General features: G+C 45.1%; 2 protein-coding genes across 3 annotated transcripts in view; both read right to left on the bottom strand.

Annotated features, from left to right (window-relative positions):
• Nucleotides 1–13,464: 13,464 nt before the first annotated feature.
• LOC106578031 (tripartite motif-containing protein 16) lies at nucleotides 13,465–17,240 on the bottom strand. Its single transcript, XM_082964581.1, has 4 exons — nucleotides 17,197–17,240; nucleotides 15,632–15,789; nucleotides 15,435–15,494; nucleotides 13,465–14,891 (listed from the first exon to the last, which is right to left on the bottom strand). Exons 1-4 carry the CDS (start codon nucleotides 17,238–17,240, stop codon nucleotides 14,368–14,370), a joined length of 786 nt encoding a protein of 261 aa, XP_082820707.1. The 3' UTR covers nucleotides 13,465–14,367.
• LOC106578015 (serine/threonine-protein kinase D3) overlaps nucleotides 17,083–21,393 on the bottom strand; it is a 27,653-nt gene continuing 23,342 nt past the window's right edge. Inside the window, exons 12-19 of one of the 2 annotated variants that reach the window (XM_014156546.2) lie at nucleotides 20,462–20,490; nucleotides 20,205–20,277; nucleotides 19,948–20,054; nucleotides 19,506–19,667; nucleotides 19,202–19,300; nucleotides 18,816–19,083; nucleotides 18,064–18,149; nucleotides 17,083–17,738 (exon numbers count right to left, since the gene is read on the bottom strand). In XM_014156546.2, coding sequence (XP_014012021.1) covers nucleotides 17,574–17,738; nucleotides 18,064–18,149; nucleotides 18,816–19,083; nucleotides 19,202–19,300; nucleotides 19,506–19,667; nucleotides 19,948–20,054; nucleotides 20,205–20,277; nucleotides 20,462–20,490 — 989 coding nt within the window. In that variant the 3' untranslated portion in view covers nucleotides 17,083–17,573. The remainder of the gene's footprint in view (nucleotides 17,739–18,063; nucleotides 18,150–18,815; nucleotides 19,084–19,201; nucleotides 19,301–19,505; nucleotides 19,668–19,947; nucleotides 20,055–20,204; nucleotides 20,278–20,461; nucleotides 20,491–21,393) is intronic. The other variant, XM_045700495.1, reaches the window with a different exon arrangement.

Below are 21,393 nucleotides of genomic sequence, written 5' to 3'. Positions count from 1 at the left end.
GCTCCGCACTGCTAAAGCTAACTCTCTCTCCTCTGCTCTCATCCTTCTAGACCTATCGGCTGCCTTTGATACTGTGAACCATCAGATCCTCCTCTCCACCCTCTCCGAGTTGGGCATCTCCGGCGCGGCATCTACAGCTGTGTGTCATCCGCATAGCAGTGAAATTTAACATTATGTTTTCGAATGACATCCCCAAGAGGTAAAATATATAGTGAAAACAATAGTGGTCCTAAAACGGAACCTTGAGGAACACCGAAATGTACAGTTGATTTGTCAGAGGACAAACCATTCACAGAGACAAACTGATATCTTTCCGACAGATAAACCAGGCCAGAACTTGTCCGTGTAGACCAATTTGGGTTTCCAATCTCTCCAAAAGAATGTGGTGATCGATGGTATCAAAAGCAGCACTAAGATCTAGGAGCACGAGGACAGATGCAGAGCCTCGGTCTGACATCATTAAAAGTTCATTTACCACCTTCACAAGTGCAGTCTCAGTGCTATGATGGGGTCTAAAACCAGACTGAAGCGTTTCGTATACATTGTTTGCCTTCAGGAAGGCAGTGAGTTGCTGCGCAACAGCTTTTTATACAATTTTTTAGAGGAATGGAAGATTCGAAATAGGCCGATAGTTTTTTATATTTTCTGGGTCAAGGTTTGGCTTTTTCAAGAGAGGCTTTATTACTGCCACTTTTAGTGAGTTTGGTACACATCCGATGGATAGAGAGCCGTTTATTATGTTCAACATAGGAGGGCCAAGCACAGGAAGCAGCTCTTTCAGTAGTTTAGTTGGAATAGGGTCCAGTATGCAGCTTGAAGGTTTAGAGGCCATGATTATTTTCATCATTGTATCAAGAGATGTAGTACTAAAACACTTTAGTGTCTCCCTTGATCCTAGGTCCTGGCAGAGTTGTGCAGGCTCAGGAAAACGGAGCTTTGGAGGAATACGCAGATTTAAAGAGGAGTCCGTAATTTGCACTGGAGAACCAGGAAAATCAGGAAGATGGCGGCGGGGAAATGCAGCTAGTTAACGTGGCTCCGGTGGCAAAGAGAAGGATACCGTCGATTCAAGCAGAACACAGAAAGTTTGAAGAAAAATGGACAGCCAAGTATTTTGTGTACTGCATGATGGGACTAGCTCACTTTGTCTTATTTGCCAGAAGGCAGTCAATTGTTTTAAATTAGCAAATTTAGAGCGACATTTCCAGTCACACCATGACCACTTTAACAAAACATATCCGCCAGTGACAGAGATAAAGGGAGAAGTAAGGGGAAAATGTGAACTTATTAAACTGACAAACATTTTAGGAGTAATTAAATAATGTTATAGTCAATCACAGTGAGTTGTACATATGCATCTCTCATAACAATCAATTGAGAGAGTAGGAGAGAGAGATAGACAAGAAGAGATTTAAACCCTTTTAAAACCTTTATTATTAACCCCCTAAACAGTAGAATCAGTTACTTTATCTATTTTCACTCCAGATAGAGGATTTTTAACACCATACATTTCCAATTATTAAAAAAAATAGGAGGAAGTTACTGAGTTACTGAGTGTCAAATCTGGAGGTCAAATTTGACATTTACATTTTTCTGTCATTTAGCAGACGCTCTTAACCAGAGCTACTTACAGTCAGACCAGGGCAGGCAGGGGTCATATGGAGAGACAGGGTGGAGGTACAAGTATCCATAGCCAGGGGAAGTTGGGGTGCTGAGGGTGGTGCAGCACCCCCTGATAAATCACAATAAAAATATTTTAATACCCCTTTGTGAGCGGAGAAAAACACTTGTCAACAGAGTGAGTAGAAAAAACTGTCTTCTATGGTTTATATTTCTATGGCTGGTTGTGGCTGTAGGATTGCCTTTTGCAGATTTCAAAATATAATCACGGGAAAAGCATATAGTTTGGAAAGCAAATGCTTACTGCTGAAAAGAGAAGACTAATCTGGGATTAGACTATGGCTTCATCTTCATCATTAGGTGAGTCAGCGTGCTGCTGGAAATGTCAACGTCGAAAGTTCTTTGTTGGGTCCAATACTAACGCAGACAAGGCCTTCACCCAAGCTGGGTATTCTAACTGGAAGAATACTAGTGATAGTACTAAAGTAGTTGCTAGGCACGCATCAAACAAAGAGCAATTTAAATGCACTGCACTGTGGAAAGAAAAACTAGTTTGACATGCTATGGGAACATCAGTGTCAAAACTTGTTAATGATGAGCAGCTGGCAAGAAATCGCATGTATTTATAAGACCTCAGAATAAGACCCAGATGCAGACTGTTCGAATCACAGATGTTTATTAACAAAAACAGGGGCAAGCAAATGACAGGTCAAGGGCAGGCAGAGGTCAGTAATCCAGGGCAGTGTCAGATAGATACAGAAACGGCAGTCAGGGTCAGGGCAGGTGAAGGGGTTAAACCAAGGCTCTCCTCTTTAGGAGACCTCTGTGTGTGTTAACACCTGTTTTGAGTGTTGTGTCCTTCAGACACTATCAGAACGCAGAAACCGCCTACGTCCATACTCCTCCTGTCTGGGCCCCACCTGGCTATTTGAGGTTCTGAGAATACGACTGGTTTTCTGAGAACACAAGGCTTCCGCAGGCCTGGTGAAAACAGCCAGCTGTCAGAAGATGCTTGGACTCGTTCACCTTGTTATTACCTTATACTTGTGATGAAAGGTCAAGCTTCGGTCAGACCCACTTCTGAGCTTTTAATTGCTGACAAGATGGTTGCTGCTGTCAGAGGGAGGTTAGATTTATTAGCCTTATTCTGAGCACAGACAGTGCAAGCGGCAATGAACGCAGAGACGTCAGGGACCATGGTGGGCCACCAAAAGCACCTCACGGACCTGCTTCTCTATTCCCCAGATCAGTGAAGCCGCCAGACACGAGGTAGAAAGGATGGTCTCAGGGTCCTAGGGTGTAGCAGCGGGGCTATAATGGCGTGAAAAACGAATCCGACTTAACATTCTTGGACCCCAGGCGGTAAGAGATGGTAAAGTTGAACCGGGTGAACAGCAGGGCCCATCGAGCTTGCCTGGAGTTGAGACCCTTGATGGTGCGGAGATATTCCAGGTTCTTGTGATCCGTCTACACAATGAATGGATGTTCCATCCCCTCTAACCAGTTTCTCCACTCCTCCAATGCCATCTTCACCGCGAGTAGTTCTCGATTCTCCACACCATAATTCCTCTCCGTGGCGTTAAGATGATGGGAAAAGAAGGCGCAGGGATGCAGCTTACGGTCCAGGGCAGAACGCTGGGACAGGACGGCCCCCACTCCAACATCCGAACCATCTACCTCCACCACGAACTGACGATACGGGTCCGGATGGATCAATATAGGAGTTGTGGGGTTCTCGGGAAGCTGGGGTAGTTTGGGGTGAGGTGCCGCTGGTAGCGCGGTAACTGACAGTCTGGGGGGTTACTGTAGTGGCGGGCTGCCTAACAGACAATCTGCGGAATTGCTCCAGCAATGTATGGAAAGCACGGCCATGGCGTTCCGCCAAGGTCTGGAATCCTCCCATAAGACCTTGAAGTAACTCCTCTTGTCTTCCAATGGTGGCTCCTTGGGAGGAGACGATGTTGGGGAGCTGGTCTGAGTCTGTTGGGTCAGTCATGGCCTTAGGATAAGACCCAGATGCAGACAGTTTGAATCACTGATGTTTATTAACAAAAACAGGGGCAGGCAAACGACAGGTCAAGGGCAGGCAGAGGTCGATAATCCTTGAGCCTTGAGACAATTGAGGCATTAATTATGTATGTTTGCCACTCAGAGGGTGAATAGGCTAGACAAAATATTTATGTGCCATTGAATGGGGTAATGTAGTAGGTGCCAGGCACATCGGTTTGTATCAAGAATTGCAACGCTGCTGGGTTTTTCAAGCTCAAAAGTTTCCCGTGTGTACCAAGAATGGTGCACCACCCAAAGGACATCCAGCCAGTCTGACACAACTGTGGGAAGGATTGGAGTCAACAAATGCCAGCATCCCTGTGGAACGCTTCTGACACCTTGCCCTGACGAATTGAGGCCGAATTAGGAAGGTGGTTCTAATGTTTGGTGTACCCAGTGTAAATTGTGTCATTCCATTATCGATCTGATATTTTGTTTACTAGGCTTACTACTTGGTACCGCAGTTTTATTTCTGTTCGCATTCGTAGTTTTGTAAGACAACCTGCTATCCACTATATTAGTTTACATGCAGTATCTTGGTAAGACAGCTGTGTGTGCAGCTGCATTCTCATAGGGTAATTCACCTATTACAAACAGCGTAGCCTATATTCATTACCAAAACGGCCTTGCTGGAGGGTGCTGTCCATTGTGCTGTTACAGTGTAGCAGAGATAGGCTACAGATTTCAAAATAACCTAATGATCTCTGCATTTGAACCTTATATTTATTTTGGTACATTGTGATTCTATATAATTCAAATAAAATGTAAATTGCCCCTGAGTCACTTTATCCTGGGGCCAAGTCTGGTGGGAGTATAGACTTACACTCTAGTGAGATGTTAGACCAGAGCAGACGGGGGTACAGACTTACTCTCTAGTGAGATGTTAGACCAGAGCAGACAGGGGTACAGACTTACCCTCTAGTGAGATGTTAGACCAGGGCAGACGGGGGTACAGACTTACCCTCTAGTGAGATTTTAGACCAGAGCAGACAGGGTACAGACTTACCCTCTAGTGAGATGTTAGACCAGGGCAGACAGGGTACAGTCTTACCCTCTAGTGAGATGTTAGACCAGAGCAGACTTACCCTCTAGTGAGATGTTAGACCAGAGCAGACTTACCCTCTAGTGAGATGTTAGACCAGAGTAGACTTACCCTCTAGTGAGATGTTAGACCAGAGCAGACTTACCCTCTAGTGAGATGTTAGACCAGAGAAGACGGGGGTACAGACTTACCCTCTAGTGAGATGTTAGACCAGAGAAGACTGAGTGCAGACTTACCCTCTAGTGAGATGTTAGACCAGAGCAGGCTGAGTACAGACTTACCCTCTAGTGAGATGTTAGACCAGGGCAGACAGGGTACAGTCTTACCCTCTAGTGAGATGTTAGACCAGAGCAGACTTACCCTCTAGTGAGATGTTAGACCAGAGCAGACTTACCCTCTAGTGAGATGTTAGACCAGAGCAGACTTACCCTCTAGTGAGATGTTAGACCAGAGCAGACTTACCCTCTAGTGAGATGTTAGACCAGAGCAGACGGGGGAACATGAAGGCAGCGTTGGTGATCTGCTGACTGATGTCCTCATCCTCGTTGAAGGGGAACGTTCCGCTCAGGCTGACGTACAGGACCACGCCCACAACCTCCCACATGTCTAGCGAGTGGTTGTAACCATCGCTAGCACGTTTGGAAAAGGAAAATTATATTACTATATATTAAAAGGACAGTATATTACTATATGAAGTTTTGTGTTGTGTTTTTATTTCCCATAGCTCACCATAAAGGGAGTTGCAATAGTGTTGAAGTTAGTTCAGTTGCAGCTGTTCAGAAGTACAAAAAATGTCCAGGACAGTTCCTAGTTATAATTAAGAAGTACAAGAAATAACTATTTAAGGTTTGTTTAAATGTAAACACTCTGACGAGACTCTAAGACAACTAAAATACACACTTCATAGCAGAAACACTCAAAGACAAAAATATCATATTTAACACAGAGTTTATTAGGTGTATAGTAGAAATACAGTATTAGTGGACATTAGCAGAGAACCTCAACCAGACACTCAGACTAAGTCTTTCTTAACATATTGAATATGTAAACACAAGGCCCTGTTCACACTCAACCTACCACACATTTGGCACAGCGGTTGTGATACAGCAGAGAGTTTTTCTGCGCCAAAATAATTAAGCGCTGTGGAGACACCACCGCACTATGGTAGTGTAAATATTTTTTTCACAGAAACTATGACAAAAATATCCTTCACATCACAACCATTGTGTTAAATCCGTGGTAGGGGCGGCAGGTAGCCTAGTGGTTAGAGCGTTGGGCCAGTAACGGAAAGGTTGCTGAATTGAATCCACGAGCTGAAAAGGTAGAAATCGGTCATTCTGCCCCTGAACAAGGCAGTTAACCCACTGTTCCTAGGCTGTCATTGTAAATAAGAATTTGTCCTTAACTGACTTGCCTAGTTAAAGGTAACATTTAAAATACATCAGTTGTTCAACCAAGCAGGCAGGAGGAGGTGATGCTTTTGAACACTTGGTCAGGTTGGAGTCAGAAGGGACCAAGGTAGAGTTTCATATAACCAGTAGAGATCTCTATATATCAATAATGACAGTAAATATCACTATATATCAATGATGACAGTAGATATCACTATATAACAGTAGATATCAATATATATCAATGTTTCCCAACCAAGGGTACTTGGACCACTGGGGATACTTGACCTATTAATAGGGGGTACTTGAGAAGACTCACGAGACCATAGACCTACTGGTAAAATGCACACGAGGAGGTACTTGAGTACTCCGGGCAGAGCAAAATTCAGTTGGCAGTACAGTAACTGAAAAAGGTTGGGAACCACTGGTGGAGGTATACACAAAGCCCCCCCCCCCAAAAAAGAATATTTTAGAGTAAATAAAGTCAACATTTTCACAATTGAGCTGATGTCACTAAACACACTTAGATAAACCAAAAGCTATCTATGTCAAGCTAATATTTGTCATGGTAAATAATATTTTAGGAGCCACTTCTCTGTCCGCAGTTGTTTCAACTCATACAGCGTTATGACACTTATGCATGTTATGTACACTGTAATGTTATTGTGTGCTTTTTTTCTTTCATTTTACTCATTACATCATTTAGATTGAAAGGAAAGTATTTGTCTTTTAATTATTTGAAAATAACTTTCCTTCAATTAAACATGTGCTACTCTTAGTTTGTTAAAACAATTATCTGTTATAAAGTTTTATTTGTCTGAACATTTTTTATTTGTTTGACCTTGATTTTCACTAGAATTAAACTGAGTGGTTTGTACAGCCTTCCCTGTGGCTCAGTTGGTAGAGCATAGTGTGTGCAACACCAGGGTTGTGGGTTCGATTCCCACGGGGGGCCAGTACAAAAAAAAAAATGCATGAAATGAAAATGAAATGTATGTGTAACGATCGTTGTGCAGGAAGGAAGAAGCGGACCAAGGCGCAGCTGGGAGCGAACTCATGTCATTTATTACAGACTGAAATAACACGGTCAAAACAGAGAATAAACGTATCGCTACTGCTCCAACAAAAAGAGACAACAACCCACAAACATCGTGGGGGGGAAAAGGGACTTAAATATGATTCCCCAATCAGAGGCAACTAGTGACAGCTGTCTCTGATTGGGAATCGACAGAACCCAACATAGAAATACGCCCCAAAGCAAGGCTATACCAAAAACATAGAAAATAAACTATAGAAATGCCACACCCTGACCAAAATAGAAGAGTTCACCTGGTCAGGGCGTGACAGTACCCCCCCCTCCAACGGTGCGTACTCCCGGCGCACCAACCTAAAGTCTATTAGGGGAGGGGACCCGGGTGGGCGCCTCACCCTCGGTGGAGGCTCTGGCCCCGGGCGTGTTTCTCCCCCTGCCTCCACCCTAGCCCTACCCCTCTGGCCCGGACTGGACCACGGTGGAGCGGCATGCTCAGGCTCCGGAGCGGAGCCGCCGACCGGAACAGGACTGGTCACCGGTGGACCGGACACAGGCCGTGCCGGACTGTGGACACGCGCCGTGGGCCTGGTGCGGGGAACAGGGACGGGCCGGACAGGACCGGGGACACGCACCACCAACCTGGTGCGGGGAGCAGGGACGGGCCGGACTGGCCTGGGGACACGCACCACCAACCTGGTGCGGGGAGCAGGGACGGGCCGGACTGGCTTGGGGACACGCACCACCAACCTGGTGCGGGGAGCAGGGATGGGCCGGACAGGACTGGGGACATGCACCACTAACCTGGTGCGGGGAGCAGGGACGGGCCGGACTGGACTGGGGGCACACACCACTGGCTTGGTGCGGGGAGCAAGGACGGGCCGGACTGGGGACGCGCACCACTAACCTGGTGCGGGGAGCCGGGCCGGACTGGACTGGGGGCACACACCACTGGCTTGGTGCGGGGTGCAGGGACGGGCCGGACTGGACTGGGGACGCGCACCACTAACCTGGTGCGGGGAGCAGGGATGGGCCGGACAGGGGACACGCACCACTGGCTTGGTGCGGGGAGCAGGGATGGGCCGGACAGGACTGGGGACACGCACCACTAACCTGGTGCGGGGAGCAGGGACGGGCCGGACTGGACTGTGACCGCACACCGGCGACACAGTGCGCATAAGCGGCGCCGGATATCCTGGACCGAGGAGGCGCACTGGAGGTCTGGAGTGCACAGCTGACATCACCCGTTCTGGCTCAACACCCACCTTAGCCTGGCAAGTGTGGAGCGCTGGCACAGAACGCACTGGGCTGTGTAGCCGTACCGGAGACACAGTGCGCGTCCTCGGCGCAGGATACATCGGACCGAGAAGGGGCACCGGAGGCCAGGAGCGCTGAGCCGGCACAACACGTCCTCGCTGAACACTCCCCCTAGCCCGGCAAATGTGGGGCGCTGGCACAGAGCGCACTGGGCTGTGCAGGCGCACTGGCGATACCGTGCGCACCTCTGCCACCCAAGGCTCTTCCTCCACGCTGTCCCTACGCAGGTCCTCCAGGACCTGCCACATCTCTGCCTCCTCCTTCGCCGTTATCCCCCACGAGAGCAGTGGTCTGGGCTCTTCCTCTGCCCTTCCGGACCACCCCATTAGCCCCCCCAAAAAAAACTCTTGGGGGTGTCTTCCGGGCCTCCTCGACCGCCGCCTGCGACTCCTTCCACCGGCTGGCATCACCTCCTCGACCTGGGAATCCTTCCGCCAGGGTCCTTTCCCCGACATGATCTCCTCCCAGGTCCAGAACTCCTTTCCCTCGCGAGCCCATCTCTCGCGCTCCTTTTCCTCCCGCTGCTTGGTCCTGGTTTGGTGGGTTGTTCTGTAACGATCGTCGTGCAGGAAGGAAGAAGTGGACCAAGGCGCAGCTGGGAGCGAACTCATGTTATTTATTACAGACTGAAATAACACGGTCAAAACAGAGAATAAACGTATCGCTATTGCTCCAACAAAAAGAGACAACAACCCACAAACATCGTGGGGGGGAAAAGGGACTTAAATATGATTCCCCAATCAGAGGCAACTAGTGACAGCTGTCTCTGATTGGGAATCGACAGAACCCAACATAGAAATACGCCCCAAAGCAAGGCTATACCAAAAACATAGAAAATAAACTATAGAAATGCCACACCCTGACCAAAATAGAAGAGTTCACCTGGTCAGGGCGTGACAGTATGATATGTATGTATTCACTACTCTAAGTTGCTCTGGATAAGAGCGTCTGCTAAATGACTAAAAATGTACATATTCAACTCTTACTAATTCCCTCATTTTCATCATGCATCTGGCTGAACCCCCTTGACGCACTTCTTACTTTGTCCGAAATACCTTCAGCATTCTCCCATAATGTCAAGAAATGTCCCTCTTTGATAACTAAGTGGATCTTCCTAGATTCTCAGGTCTTTACAGTATTTTTATGGTGAGGCTACAGTATACTTCTCATTCGTAGTAGGCTAAGAGTGTTAACCACAGGATCAAACTTTAAAGTGACTTTCTGACGTCATCACATTATTTTAAGTCTGGGTGAGATGATAGGAAAGAAGAGGCCTTCCCCCCAACAGGTCTGACAGGTCTTCATGTCCACTTCATACATGCATGCCAGGTCAGAATTAAGGAAGAGACAATAGTGTTGAGCCACAGACAGACTGCCGACTACTGAGACTTGTTATTTAGCATAAACACTAAAGGCAGAAAATCTAATAGGAAACACAGAGTTTATTAGGTATATAGAAGAAGTACAGTATCAGTGGACATTAGCAGAGCAGCTCAATCACACACTCAGGCTCAGTAGCACTGTTTATACCTGCCGCTTATATGCCATCTTGTCCTGATCTTGTACTTATCTTGTCCAGATCTTGTCCTGGTCTTGTCCTGATCCAGTCCTGGTCTTGTCCTGATCCTGGTCTTGTACTGATCCTGTCCTGGTCTTGTACTGATCCTGTCCTGGTCTTGTACTGATCCTGTCCTGGTCTTGTCCTGATTCTGTCCTAGTCTTGTCCTGGTCTTGTCCTGACCTTGTACTGGTCTTGTACTGGTCTTGTACTGATCTTGTCATGATCTTGTCATGATCTTGCCAGTTTACACTTATAAGATCTAATCAAAATCAGTTCACAATGCATCTTGTAATCGTCTACACATCAGGATAAAGGACTCATGTTAGAACCAGGTATTAAAGTGGCTTCTCACAGGCTGATCAGATCAGTTACTTTTTAAGATGCCTGTGCTGTAGCAACAGTACATCGTTAATAGGGAAAACTCAGAGTGATGCCAAGTGGAAATATTGTTTGCAATCATCTAACAATAACATATGTAATTAAATAATTACACTTACATTTCTGATGGTGCCGTTATATCCACATTGCAGCACGTTTTCCCCCATTCCCCATGACCTTTCTAAGGTCTTCCAAAGCCAAGTTAACAAACAGATTACCGACCATTTCGAATCCCACCGTACCTTCTCCCTGCTATGCAATCTGGTTTCCGAGCTGGTCACCTCAGCCATGCTCAAGGTCCTAAACAACATCATAACCGCCATCGATAAGAGACATTACTGTGCAGTCGTATTCATCGACCTGGCCAAGGCTTTCGACTCTGTCAGTCACCACATTCTTATTGACAGATTCGACAGCCTTGGTTTCTCAAATGATTGCCTCGCCTGGTTTACCAACTACTTCTCTGATAGAGTTCAGTGTGTCAAATCGGAGGGCCTGTTGTCCAGACCTCTGGCAGTCTCTATGGGGGTGCCACAGGGTTCAATTCTCGGGCCGACTCTCTTCTCTGTATACATCAATGATGTTGCTCTTGCTGCTGGTGATTCTCTGATCCACCTCTACGCAGACGACACCATTCTGTATACTTCTGGCCCCTCTTTGGACACTGTGTTAACTAACCTCCAGACGAGCTTCAGTGCCATACAACTCTCCTTCCGTGGCCTCTATAACTGCTCTTAAACGCAAGTAAAACTAAATGCATGCTATTCAATCGATCACTGCCCGCACCTGCTCGCCCGTCCAGCATCACTACTCTGGACGGCTCTGACTTAGAATACGTGGACAACGGCAAATACCTGGGTGTCTGGTTAGACTGTAAACTCTCCTTCCAGACTCACATTAAGCATCTCCAATCCAAAATTAAATCTATAATCGGCTTCTTATATTGCAACAAAGCATCCTTCACTCATGCTGCCAAACATACCCTGGTAAAACTGACCATCCTACCGATCCTCGACTTCGGTGATGTCATCTATAAAATAGCCTCAAACACTCTACTCAACAAATTGGATGCAGTCTATCACAGTGCCATCCGTTTTGTCACCAAAGCCCCATACCCTACCCACCATTGCGAACTGTACGCTCTCGTTGGTTGGCCCTCGCTTCATACTCATTGCCAAACCCACTGGCTACAGGTTATCTACAAGTCTCTGCTAAGTAAAGCCATGCCTTAGCTCACTGATCACCATAGCAGCACCCACTCATAGCACGCGCTCCAGCAGGTATATCTCACTGGTCACCCCCAAAGCCAATTCCTCCTTTGGTCATCTTTCCTCTGCTGCCAATGAATGGAACGAACTTCAAAAATCTCTGAAGCTGGAGACTCATCGAAAGGTAGTACATGCAGGCAAGAGCGTAGGCAAAATGTATTCAATAGGATTGGTTGTGTAACGTTCGTCGTAAAGGGTAGACCAAGGTGCAGCGTGTGTTGGGTTCATCATATTTTATTGAAAGGTGAACCAGCAAAAACAAAACAATAAACACGACAACGAACGAAAAGTCTTGCAGGCTACTAACAGCTATGCAAAAACAAGATCCCACACAGAAGGAGGGAAAAAGGGCTGCCTAAGTATGATTCCCAATCAGAGACAACGATAGACAGCTGCCTCTGATTGGAAACCATACTAGGCCAATCAAAGAAAAAGACAACATAGGAATATAACACAGACTGCCCACCCCACACCCTGACCTAACAAAATAGAGAAATAAGCCGTCTCTCTCAGGTCAGGGCGTGACAGGTTGCTGGGAAAGTTTAAACGAAAATGACTTTTGCATTCGTTTAAAAAAAAACAATTGTCATTTGTCAAGAGTTTTGCTCTCGCTTTAAAATGTAATAAATGTATTGTATAGTGTGTGTGTGGCAGGCTTACAATGATGGCAAAAAACTACATTTGAGAGTGCGCTGACCCTGGTGCTAGAGGGGGTACGCAGCCTGAGGTTGAATGTTTGAAGGGGTACAGGACTATAAAAAGTTTGGGAACCACTGTATTAGGTGAAACACCAAAGTATGCTATCACAGTAGCAAGATTTGTAACCTGTTGAAACAAGAAAAGGGCAACCAGTGAAGAACAAACACCAAATACAACCCATATTTATGTTTATTTATTTTCACTTTTGTACTTTAACTATTTTAATCAATGTACAAAGCCATAATATGACATTTGAAATGTCTGTATTCATCTGAAACATTTGTGAGTGTAATGTGTTGGTACCACTATTCTGGGCTCCGTTATTTACTTAACAAATAAGGAGCACTCAAAACGTGCACTTATAAATCATAACAATTTTTATCAAAATACAGCTGTAGACAGAAGTCAAAGATCAGACATACAACTGATGTCTCTCCTGAGTTCTGCCCCGAACCAAAAGAAAGACGGCATCTTATATACCCGAGATCAAACCTTATGGTATGATCTCCTATGTCAAACCCTGCATAAGCAGCTAAAAAAACAAGTTATTCTTAACACAAGGTTTCTGAGAACCGGTCTCAGCGGTATGCAAATCTACCCTAGTTTCAGAGAAAAACAGAAGCTGTCTCTCTATCACACACAGTCCCTTTTCTCACCATTTCTCACAGATGCAAGGCTGCGGGTTTTAGCAGAGAGCTAGACACAGACAGAGGCCTTAATAATCAGCTATACAGTGAGCATAAATACAATGGCACGTAAGCAAATTAATAACAACATAATCAATAGTGGGGTTCTTTAGAAGACCCCCAAAATCAACTTTAACCCTACAAATGTTTACTGTTAATTTCTGATTGTTTATTTCGCTTTTGTTTATCTATTTCACTTGCTTTGGCAATGTAAACATATGTTTCCCATGCCAATAAAGCCCTGAATTGAATTGAGAGAGAGTGAGAGAGTGAGACATAAATAATTAGCTCTGACTAAAGGGGGAAATTAGAATTTACAAAACGAACAAACATTTTAGACGTAATTCAATGAACGCTATAGCCAATCACACCGAGTTAAGTTCACACCTTAATAAGAAACAGAGAGAGTAAGAGAGAGAGATAGACAAGAGTTTTAAACCCTTTATTATCAAGCCCCTGAACAGTAGTATCAGTTACTTGATCTATTTTTCACTACAATAGTGGATTATAAACACCTTACATCTCCAAAGATTTCATAGAAAATGTAGCTAATTACTGAGTTACTGAGTGTCAGATCTACAGATTAGCAATACTGTTTATTGTTTGGTAAACAGCCCCATCAGCTGGTCAGGTTCATGATGGTTGATCAAGCAGTATGTGCAACCTAAGAGCAAACTATCCCAATGAAATCTATCCAATGATGTTAGGGGAAAATCCTAACTTCCACTTCAGCCAAATGTTCACTATGTCTCCTATTGACATCAATGCATGAATAAGTGAAAATGTAACTCGGAGTAGAGTTTAGGATTCTCACCTAAATACGTATTACAGCACATTACATGATAGTAGGAAAACAACTGAGATTAATACCAAGGACCCTATATTGATTAATTGACATACAGTACATAGATAATAATTAGTGATGATTAACAATATTCAGCTTTTGACATGAAACTGAAAATATATTGTGATGAATCTGAGATTACAACAGTAAAGTCAATAAATATCTAAAGATCCAATCAAAAATGAGCATTATAAAGCTTCACTCTCGTGTGGTGACCTCTACCACAGTTCACACAGCTCTGAAGTATCATTAGTGTGCTGATAACAAACCCCAGACTCCTTATAGAGGGGCTGACTGAATCTTGTCTGAACTCTATGGAGGGTCATTGTGTCAGAAACACTTGATGAATTTGAACATGCAGTATAAGATTAAAACATAGTTTTATCAAAATATATTTAATTCCTTCAATCTCTAAAGAGCAACAGTGAAGGAATTATATAGCTAAATATCAAATCTTTGAGGGGAAAAAAGCATGGGGATTTCTACCACAGTTTACACAGCTCTGCAGTAGTACGCCAAAGCATAATCCCAGGATAGAGGGGCTGAGTGAATGTTGTCTTGGCTCTGTGGAGGAGGGTCATTGTATCAGAAGAGACGCTGTAGAAGGGCAGAATACCTGCCTTGTGATTCAGGTACACTCCTACACTGGAGGACAGAGGGCCTAATACTTTAGTCATAACAGTATTGTGGTAGAAACTATAATCATTACTTGTGCAGTTTAAACTCCAGGACTTTTCATTTAGCCAGAATAAGGAGTCTTTAGCTGACCCTCTAATGACGTCTTTATAGGAGACTGCTGTATGAACATACTGGACACTCCTCTCAACCTCCCAGTAACAGCGGCCAGACAGACCCTCTCTACACAGCACCTGAGAACACCCAGTGAATCTTTCTGGATGGTCAGGATATGGATGGGGTTGTCTTGTATATGTCACCTTTCTGTTCTCCTCAGACAGGATGAGGTGTTTGTGTGCTGTGTTTGTGTCCAGTGTGAGCTGACAGGAGTCTAGGAGAAGAGCAGAGACCAATGATGGGAGACAGATAGAACAATAAGTTAACTTGGTCCCACTGTATTTGAAGTGCATCTTATGAATGCTTCATATGCACTGCATAAATGGGTCACAAATCATCTATAACCGTATTTTATGGTCTATAATAGATTAATATATGTGAACAAATAAATGTATGGTTATGTCACTAAGTTATACCACATTACGGTTATAGATAATATGTGAAGCATCTATGTAGCGCTTATGAAGCCAATATGAAGGCTTTATGAAGCTTTCAGAAAATGCACTTCAAATAAAGTGGGATTGTTAAGTCAAATACTGCCCTGTCTCTGATTATAGCAGAGTAGAGATTCGAGCAATATGAGAATCAGATAAGCAGCTAACTAGTCTGACTATATCTACTATTGCTATATATTTACATTAATATATTTTAGGGTTTGTGAGGAGTGTCAGTAAATAGACACTGTTAGTTACTTCAGGATAAAGAGCACAAAATTAAATAGAACAATTGAATGTATCTCTGTGATAAACAGACCCACATTTTAAGAACTGTTCTCTGGTCTTGGGTTCTGGAGGCAGTAAAACATCCACTGTTTTCACTACAGACACACAAACACATTCACAAAGAGAGTGCATGTTATTATCACCATACCATATTACAAATGTATAGAAATATGGATTTGTTAAAGTACATAACTTATTATTTAGCATTATTTAAGAATTATTTTCAACCCACCTGTAGTGGAGATATTGGTCCATTCTCCTTTCAGGAGGTCTTCTAGTTTCTCTCTCAGCTCAGACACAGACTTACTCACAGCTCTGAAGTACTGAAGAGGACAAACAACGATACTGGGTAAGTCTGAAGATACACTGGGACTGGAGAGACTGATAACTCTGTAGAAAAAGAAAGAGAGAGAGTGTGGGGGGGGGGAGATAGAGAGAGGTAGAAAGCAGATGATTAAGAAACTGTATATCTTCACTATGGATAGATGTAGCCTCTAGTTTTCATGTAACGACGTCAATTTAGTAAGTTACCTGGAGGAAATGGATGTGATCCTCTGTGTGTGAGAGCTGTTCCAGCTCAGCGTCTCTCCTCCTCAGCTCAGCCACCTCCTGCTCCAGTTACTTCAGGAGTTCTTCAACTCGACTCACTTCAGCCTTCTCCTGGGAGTAGGTCTGATCAGCTCCTTCACCTCGGGGCGCCTTCTCTCAATGGATCGGATCAGATCAGTAAAGATCCTCTCACTGTCCTCCACTGCAGAGCTCTGTGTGCGTGCGTGCGTGCGTGCGTGCGTCTTGCAGCCCAAAAATCTAAGGGGGAACAAAGTACATGAGGAGGCTTGAGGGAGTTCTGGAGGGAGCTAGGCTGCCAGTCCAGATGTTGGAGAATTTAGCATTTTTCAAACACCCGAGTAAGCTTTTTCCTGAAATCTAGAGCCACACTCGTTATGTTTAATTCTATTTTTTTTAAATGTCAATTTTTCTACATATTTAAGCATAACTCTTAAGCTGTCTGTATCCTCCAGACTGGTGCTTCTTTTTATAAAGAAACTAAATACGCTTCTCTGCATCTCTTCTAAAATCTGGGCATAAGATTGAAAGGAATTATTTAGTACCTTTAGTTATTCCTTGCTTTTCTAAAGTCTACCAACCTTGCCAGCAGGCATGCCAGCTAATATACTATAGTTAGACAAGCTAGCTACTATAAGCTAGCTACTATATAGTAGCTTCTTAGTAAGCTAGCTACTATATAGTAGCTTCTTAGTAGCTAGCTATGAGGTTGGGAACCTATCTGGGCTAGCTAAATTCAACTTTATAAAATCGTTAGGCGGCTAGTATTATTACAGAGAAACAACAACAAAAATTAAACAGGACAAATCTGTGGCCCCTATGGGCATGACTCCTCTGGAGAGAGAGATGAGACCGATCAGTTACGTTTTCTCAGAAGAGGTTGTGGGAGGGGTTTTGCCAGAGGGCGGGGTTAGAGGGAAGGGGGGAGGAGAGAGCGATAGAGAGGAAAAGACAGAAAGAAAGACAACCTAGATTTAAACCCTTTTAGAGCCTTTAATATTAACCACCTAAACAATAGCACCAGTTAAATGTATCTACTTTCACTCTATATAGAGGATTTTAAACACCATACATTTGCAAATATTTGATAAAAAATTACTGAGTGTCGAGCCAAGAGATTAGCAATGCTGTTTATTGTTTGGTGAACAGCACCATCAAGTGGACAGGGGTATCGAGAGCATACTGTCGGGCCGCATCACGGCCTGGGACGGCAACCACACTGCCGCTGACCGCAAGGCTCTACAGAGGGTGGTACGCTCAGCACAACGCACCATTGGATGCACACTGCATGCCCTCCAGGACACCTACAACACCAGGTGTCACAGGAAGGCCAAAAAGATCATCAAGGACTTCAGCCACCCGAGCCACGGCCTGTTCTCCTGGCTTCCATCACTCAGACGCAGGCAGTATAGGAGTATCATGGCAAAAAATCACAGTGATCATATATCTTTTTAAGACTTTTGTCCATACAAAAAAGCTTAGGTCGCTGTGTGCTTCTTTAACAGTTCATCAGAATTCCTTTTGTTTTTGCTGGTCACCACTGAAACACACCAGTAGTCCAGTAGCCATCTTGTCCGGCCATTGACCTTTCACCTTTGGGCCTAGGGTCACAGGCTGTTGTCGTGCCCGGGGGTCCAGGGGAGGTGAGAAGGGAAGAGCAGACCCCTCTCCTGGGCGTGGAGTCTCCAGTGGTCCTCGTCTCCCTCATGGGTCAGGTACTGGCAGCCCATCCTCTGCTCAAACTCCCTCAGGTCACACCACAACTGGAAGTCCTGGGGAGTTAAGGTCATGGTTAAGAATAGGGTTATGGTAAAGGGTTAGGAGAAGGGTTGGGATAGGGTTAGGGTAAGTGTTAGAGTTATGGCTAGGGTCTCTTGATCCTCCCACCCCTATGGGTGGTCAGTTCCCGCTCAGCCCAGTCAAATCCCTTCTCTGTCCTGATACAGCAATGGTGGAACAAGCTTCCCTATGACGCTAGGAGAGCAGAGTTCTTGGCATCTTCAGAAAACATCTGAATCCCTACCTCTTCACACAGTATCCTAAATAACCCCCCAGCCTGTCAGTGATTGTCCATTCATACAGGTTGAGATCTCTTACCTGTAGCCAGGGGTGTCCCAGGGCCTTCCCCACACTGAACCTACGTCTCACTGACACCTGGAGAAGGTTGTTGATCAGACTCACCGCTACAGAGAGGGAGAGATAGAGAGAAAGAGAGAGAGAGAGAGAGATGGAGGGAGAGAGTGAGAGAGAGGCAATGTCAGCCCTAAATGCTGATTCATTGGCCTCTGCTCCCCACCTTTGACAAAACACTAGGGGAAAACTCTGCTCACCCTCTAGTGACATGTTAGACCAGGGCAGGCTGAGAACAGACTTACCCTCTAGTGACATGTTAGACCAGGGCAGGCTGAGAACAGACTTACCCTCTAGTGACATGTTAGACCAGGGCAGACAGGGTACAGACTTACCCTCTAGTGACATGTTAGACCAGGGCAGGCAGGGTACAGACTTACCCTTTGGTGACATGTTAGACCAGGGCAGACAGGGTACAGACTTACCCTCTAGTGAGATGTTAGACCAGGGCAGGCTGAGAACAGACTTACCCTCTAGTGACATGTTAGACCAGGGCAGACTTACCCTCTAGTGAGATGTTAGACCAGGGCAGACAGGGTACAGACTTACCCTCTAGTGAGATGTTAGACCAGAGCAGACTTACCCTCTAGTGAGATGTTAGACCAGAGCAGACTTACCCTCTAGTGAGATGTTAGACCAGAGCAGACTTACCCTCTAGTGAGATGTTAGACCAGAGCAGACTTACCCTCTAGTGAGATGTTAGACCAGAGCAGACTTACCCTCTAGTGAGATGTTAGACCAGAGCAGACGGGGGAACATGAAGGCAGCGTTGGTGATCTGCTGACTGATGTCCTCATCCTCGTTGAAGGGGAACGTTCCGCTCAGGCTGACGTACAGGACCACGCCCACAGCCCACATGTCCAGCGAACGGTTGTAACCATGGATACTGATGACCTCGGGCGCCAGGTAGGCCGGCGTGCCCACCACTGAGCGGCGGAAAGACTTCTCGCCGATTATGCGGGCGAAGCCAAAGTCACACAGCTTAACCTGAGAGGAAGGAGGAGAGGAGTCACTGTAAAGTCTGATGTTTGAAGGATTATTAACCAAGTAGAGTCTCACAGACAAATTGAGGGAGATTGACAAGTGTACACGCACACACACCAACCTGAGGGAAGGGATCTGGGGAGGCCACCAATACATTCTCAGGTTTCAGGTCACAGTGAGCGATGTGTTTGAAGTGCAGGTAGCGCAGGGCCTCTAGAATCTACACACACAAGTCTGTGAGTCAACAAAGATCAAAATCAAGTGATTTAGAAATCAATGGAATCTTTGAAGTGATTTTACAGAGTGGCATACGCAGCAAATGATGACAGACAAGTATTACAAAAGTACTACTTTTCCCCAGAACTACTTCAGTACCGCAGACCGTTGAAGAAATAATCTGTGTTCCCTTGCTACGTGACCAGTACCTGTGTAACCAGGAAGCGTGTCGTGCGCTCTGGCAGACGGCCCTTTTCATTGGACAGAATCATCTCCAGCATGTCTCCATGGAGCTTCTCCATGACAACGAAGACATGCTCCAGGGTCTCAAACATGCCCTCCAGTAGAACTATACCCAGGTGAGACAGATTCTGGACACACACAATGGATTGTTTATTTATTTAACCTTCATTGAACTGGGCAAATCAGTTAAGAACAAATTCTTATTTACAATGACGGCCTACACCGGCCAAACCCAGATGACACTGGACCAATTGTGCACCGCCCTATGGGACTCTCAATCACGGCCAGTTATGAAACAGCCTGGATTCGAACCAGGGTGTCTGTAGTGACGCCTTAAGCACTGAGATGCAGTGCCTTAGACCGCTGTGCCACTCGGGAACCATCCAAACACAGATCTAGAACCTTCACCTGTAGAATTGCCTGCTCGTTCCTCAACTGTCTCTCCTGTTTGGTAGGGAAACGGGTTTTGTCGATGACCTTGATGGCCACAGGGTGACCAGACTGTCTGTGGGTGCCTGGGGACGAGAGTAGACTCTCAGCTAGCCATCTAATACAATGATAATACACTATATAATCTGAATAGAAGGAACTAAATGTTCCTAACAGGTAACGGTATAGAAAGTATATCTTCTAGTGTATCGTATCTATAGTGATGTCAAACCCACCTCTATACACCACTCCAAACTGTCCTGAACCAAGCACCTCATCAGTGAAGATCTGATACACTGAACTGACGTCCTGAAAGACACACACACATAAACACACAAACATAAATACGAATGTGCAGAACACACACAAATACAGTGTTAGTTACTCATCTATCCATTTCAGACAAAAGCAACGAGTCTTTGAGAGTTCATACACAATATAGATCCATTACCCTCCATCATAATAACCCCTCCTACAAACCTCTCCCACTTACCGGTTTCTCTCCACTCTGGGGTCCATGGTCTATAACAGAAAGAGTATTCTTTGATCAAAAGTTAAGGAATATGAACATGGAGATGAACTAAATCTAACATCCCTTATGATGCCAGCTTTACTTCAAAACCTTTATGCAAAACCATGTGAGAGACCATCCCTTGGCATGTCACTTAGAGATATGGAGAGTTTGGCCAACAGTGACACGGGATGCCATGGTGGAGAGTCAGGGCGCTCACAGAGGGTTCAGTCAGAAACCTCAATGACTAAATTCTCTAAATGCGTTACTAGGATGTCACTCATTTGCAAGTCTCAGAACAATAGTACACCACAGAGTTTCTAAACCCAGAGGTGCAACATTGTGAGACTACCGGGAACGATTGCGAAACAGACCACGCAGACCAGGCTGATTTTGCGGTTTGAGAAGTCAAAGGGCCGTGTTCAAGAGGATCAAAAACGCAATGTATATCATGGATAAATTGTGACTGACTGATCTACAAATAATAACGAGTCGTTCTTTATGATGAGGTGATTTGTAGATCAGTCAGTCGGTAGTCACCTGCAGTCGTTTTGATGCTCTCGAACACGGCCATTGAGAGAAGTGACAAATTCTTCCTTAAAACCTGTTAGGGCTAGGGGGCAGTATTGTCACGGCTGGATAAAAAAACATACCCGATTTAATCTGGTTACCACTCCTACCCAGTAACTAGAATATGCATATACTTATTACATATGGATAGAAAACACCCTAAATTTTCTAAAACTCTTTGAATGGTGTCTGTGAGTATAACAGAACTCATTTGGCAGGCAAAACCCTGAGACATTTTCTGACAGGAAGTGGATACCTGATGTGTTGTATTACCTTTAAACCTATCCCATTGAAAAACACAGGGGCTGAGGAATATTTTGGCACTTCCTATTGCTTCCACTAGA

The sequence above is a fragment of the Salmo salar genome, chromosome 18, assembly GCF_965601325.2.
Source record: "Salmo salar chromosome 18, fSalSal1, whole genome shotgun sequence".
NCBI lineage: Eukaryota > Metazoa > Chordata > Actinopteri > Salmoniformes > Salmonidae > Salmo > Salmo salar.
This window is presented reverse-complemented; position numbering and strand designations above follow the sequence as displayed.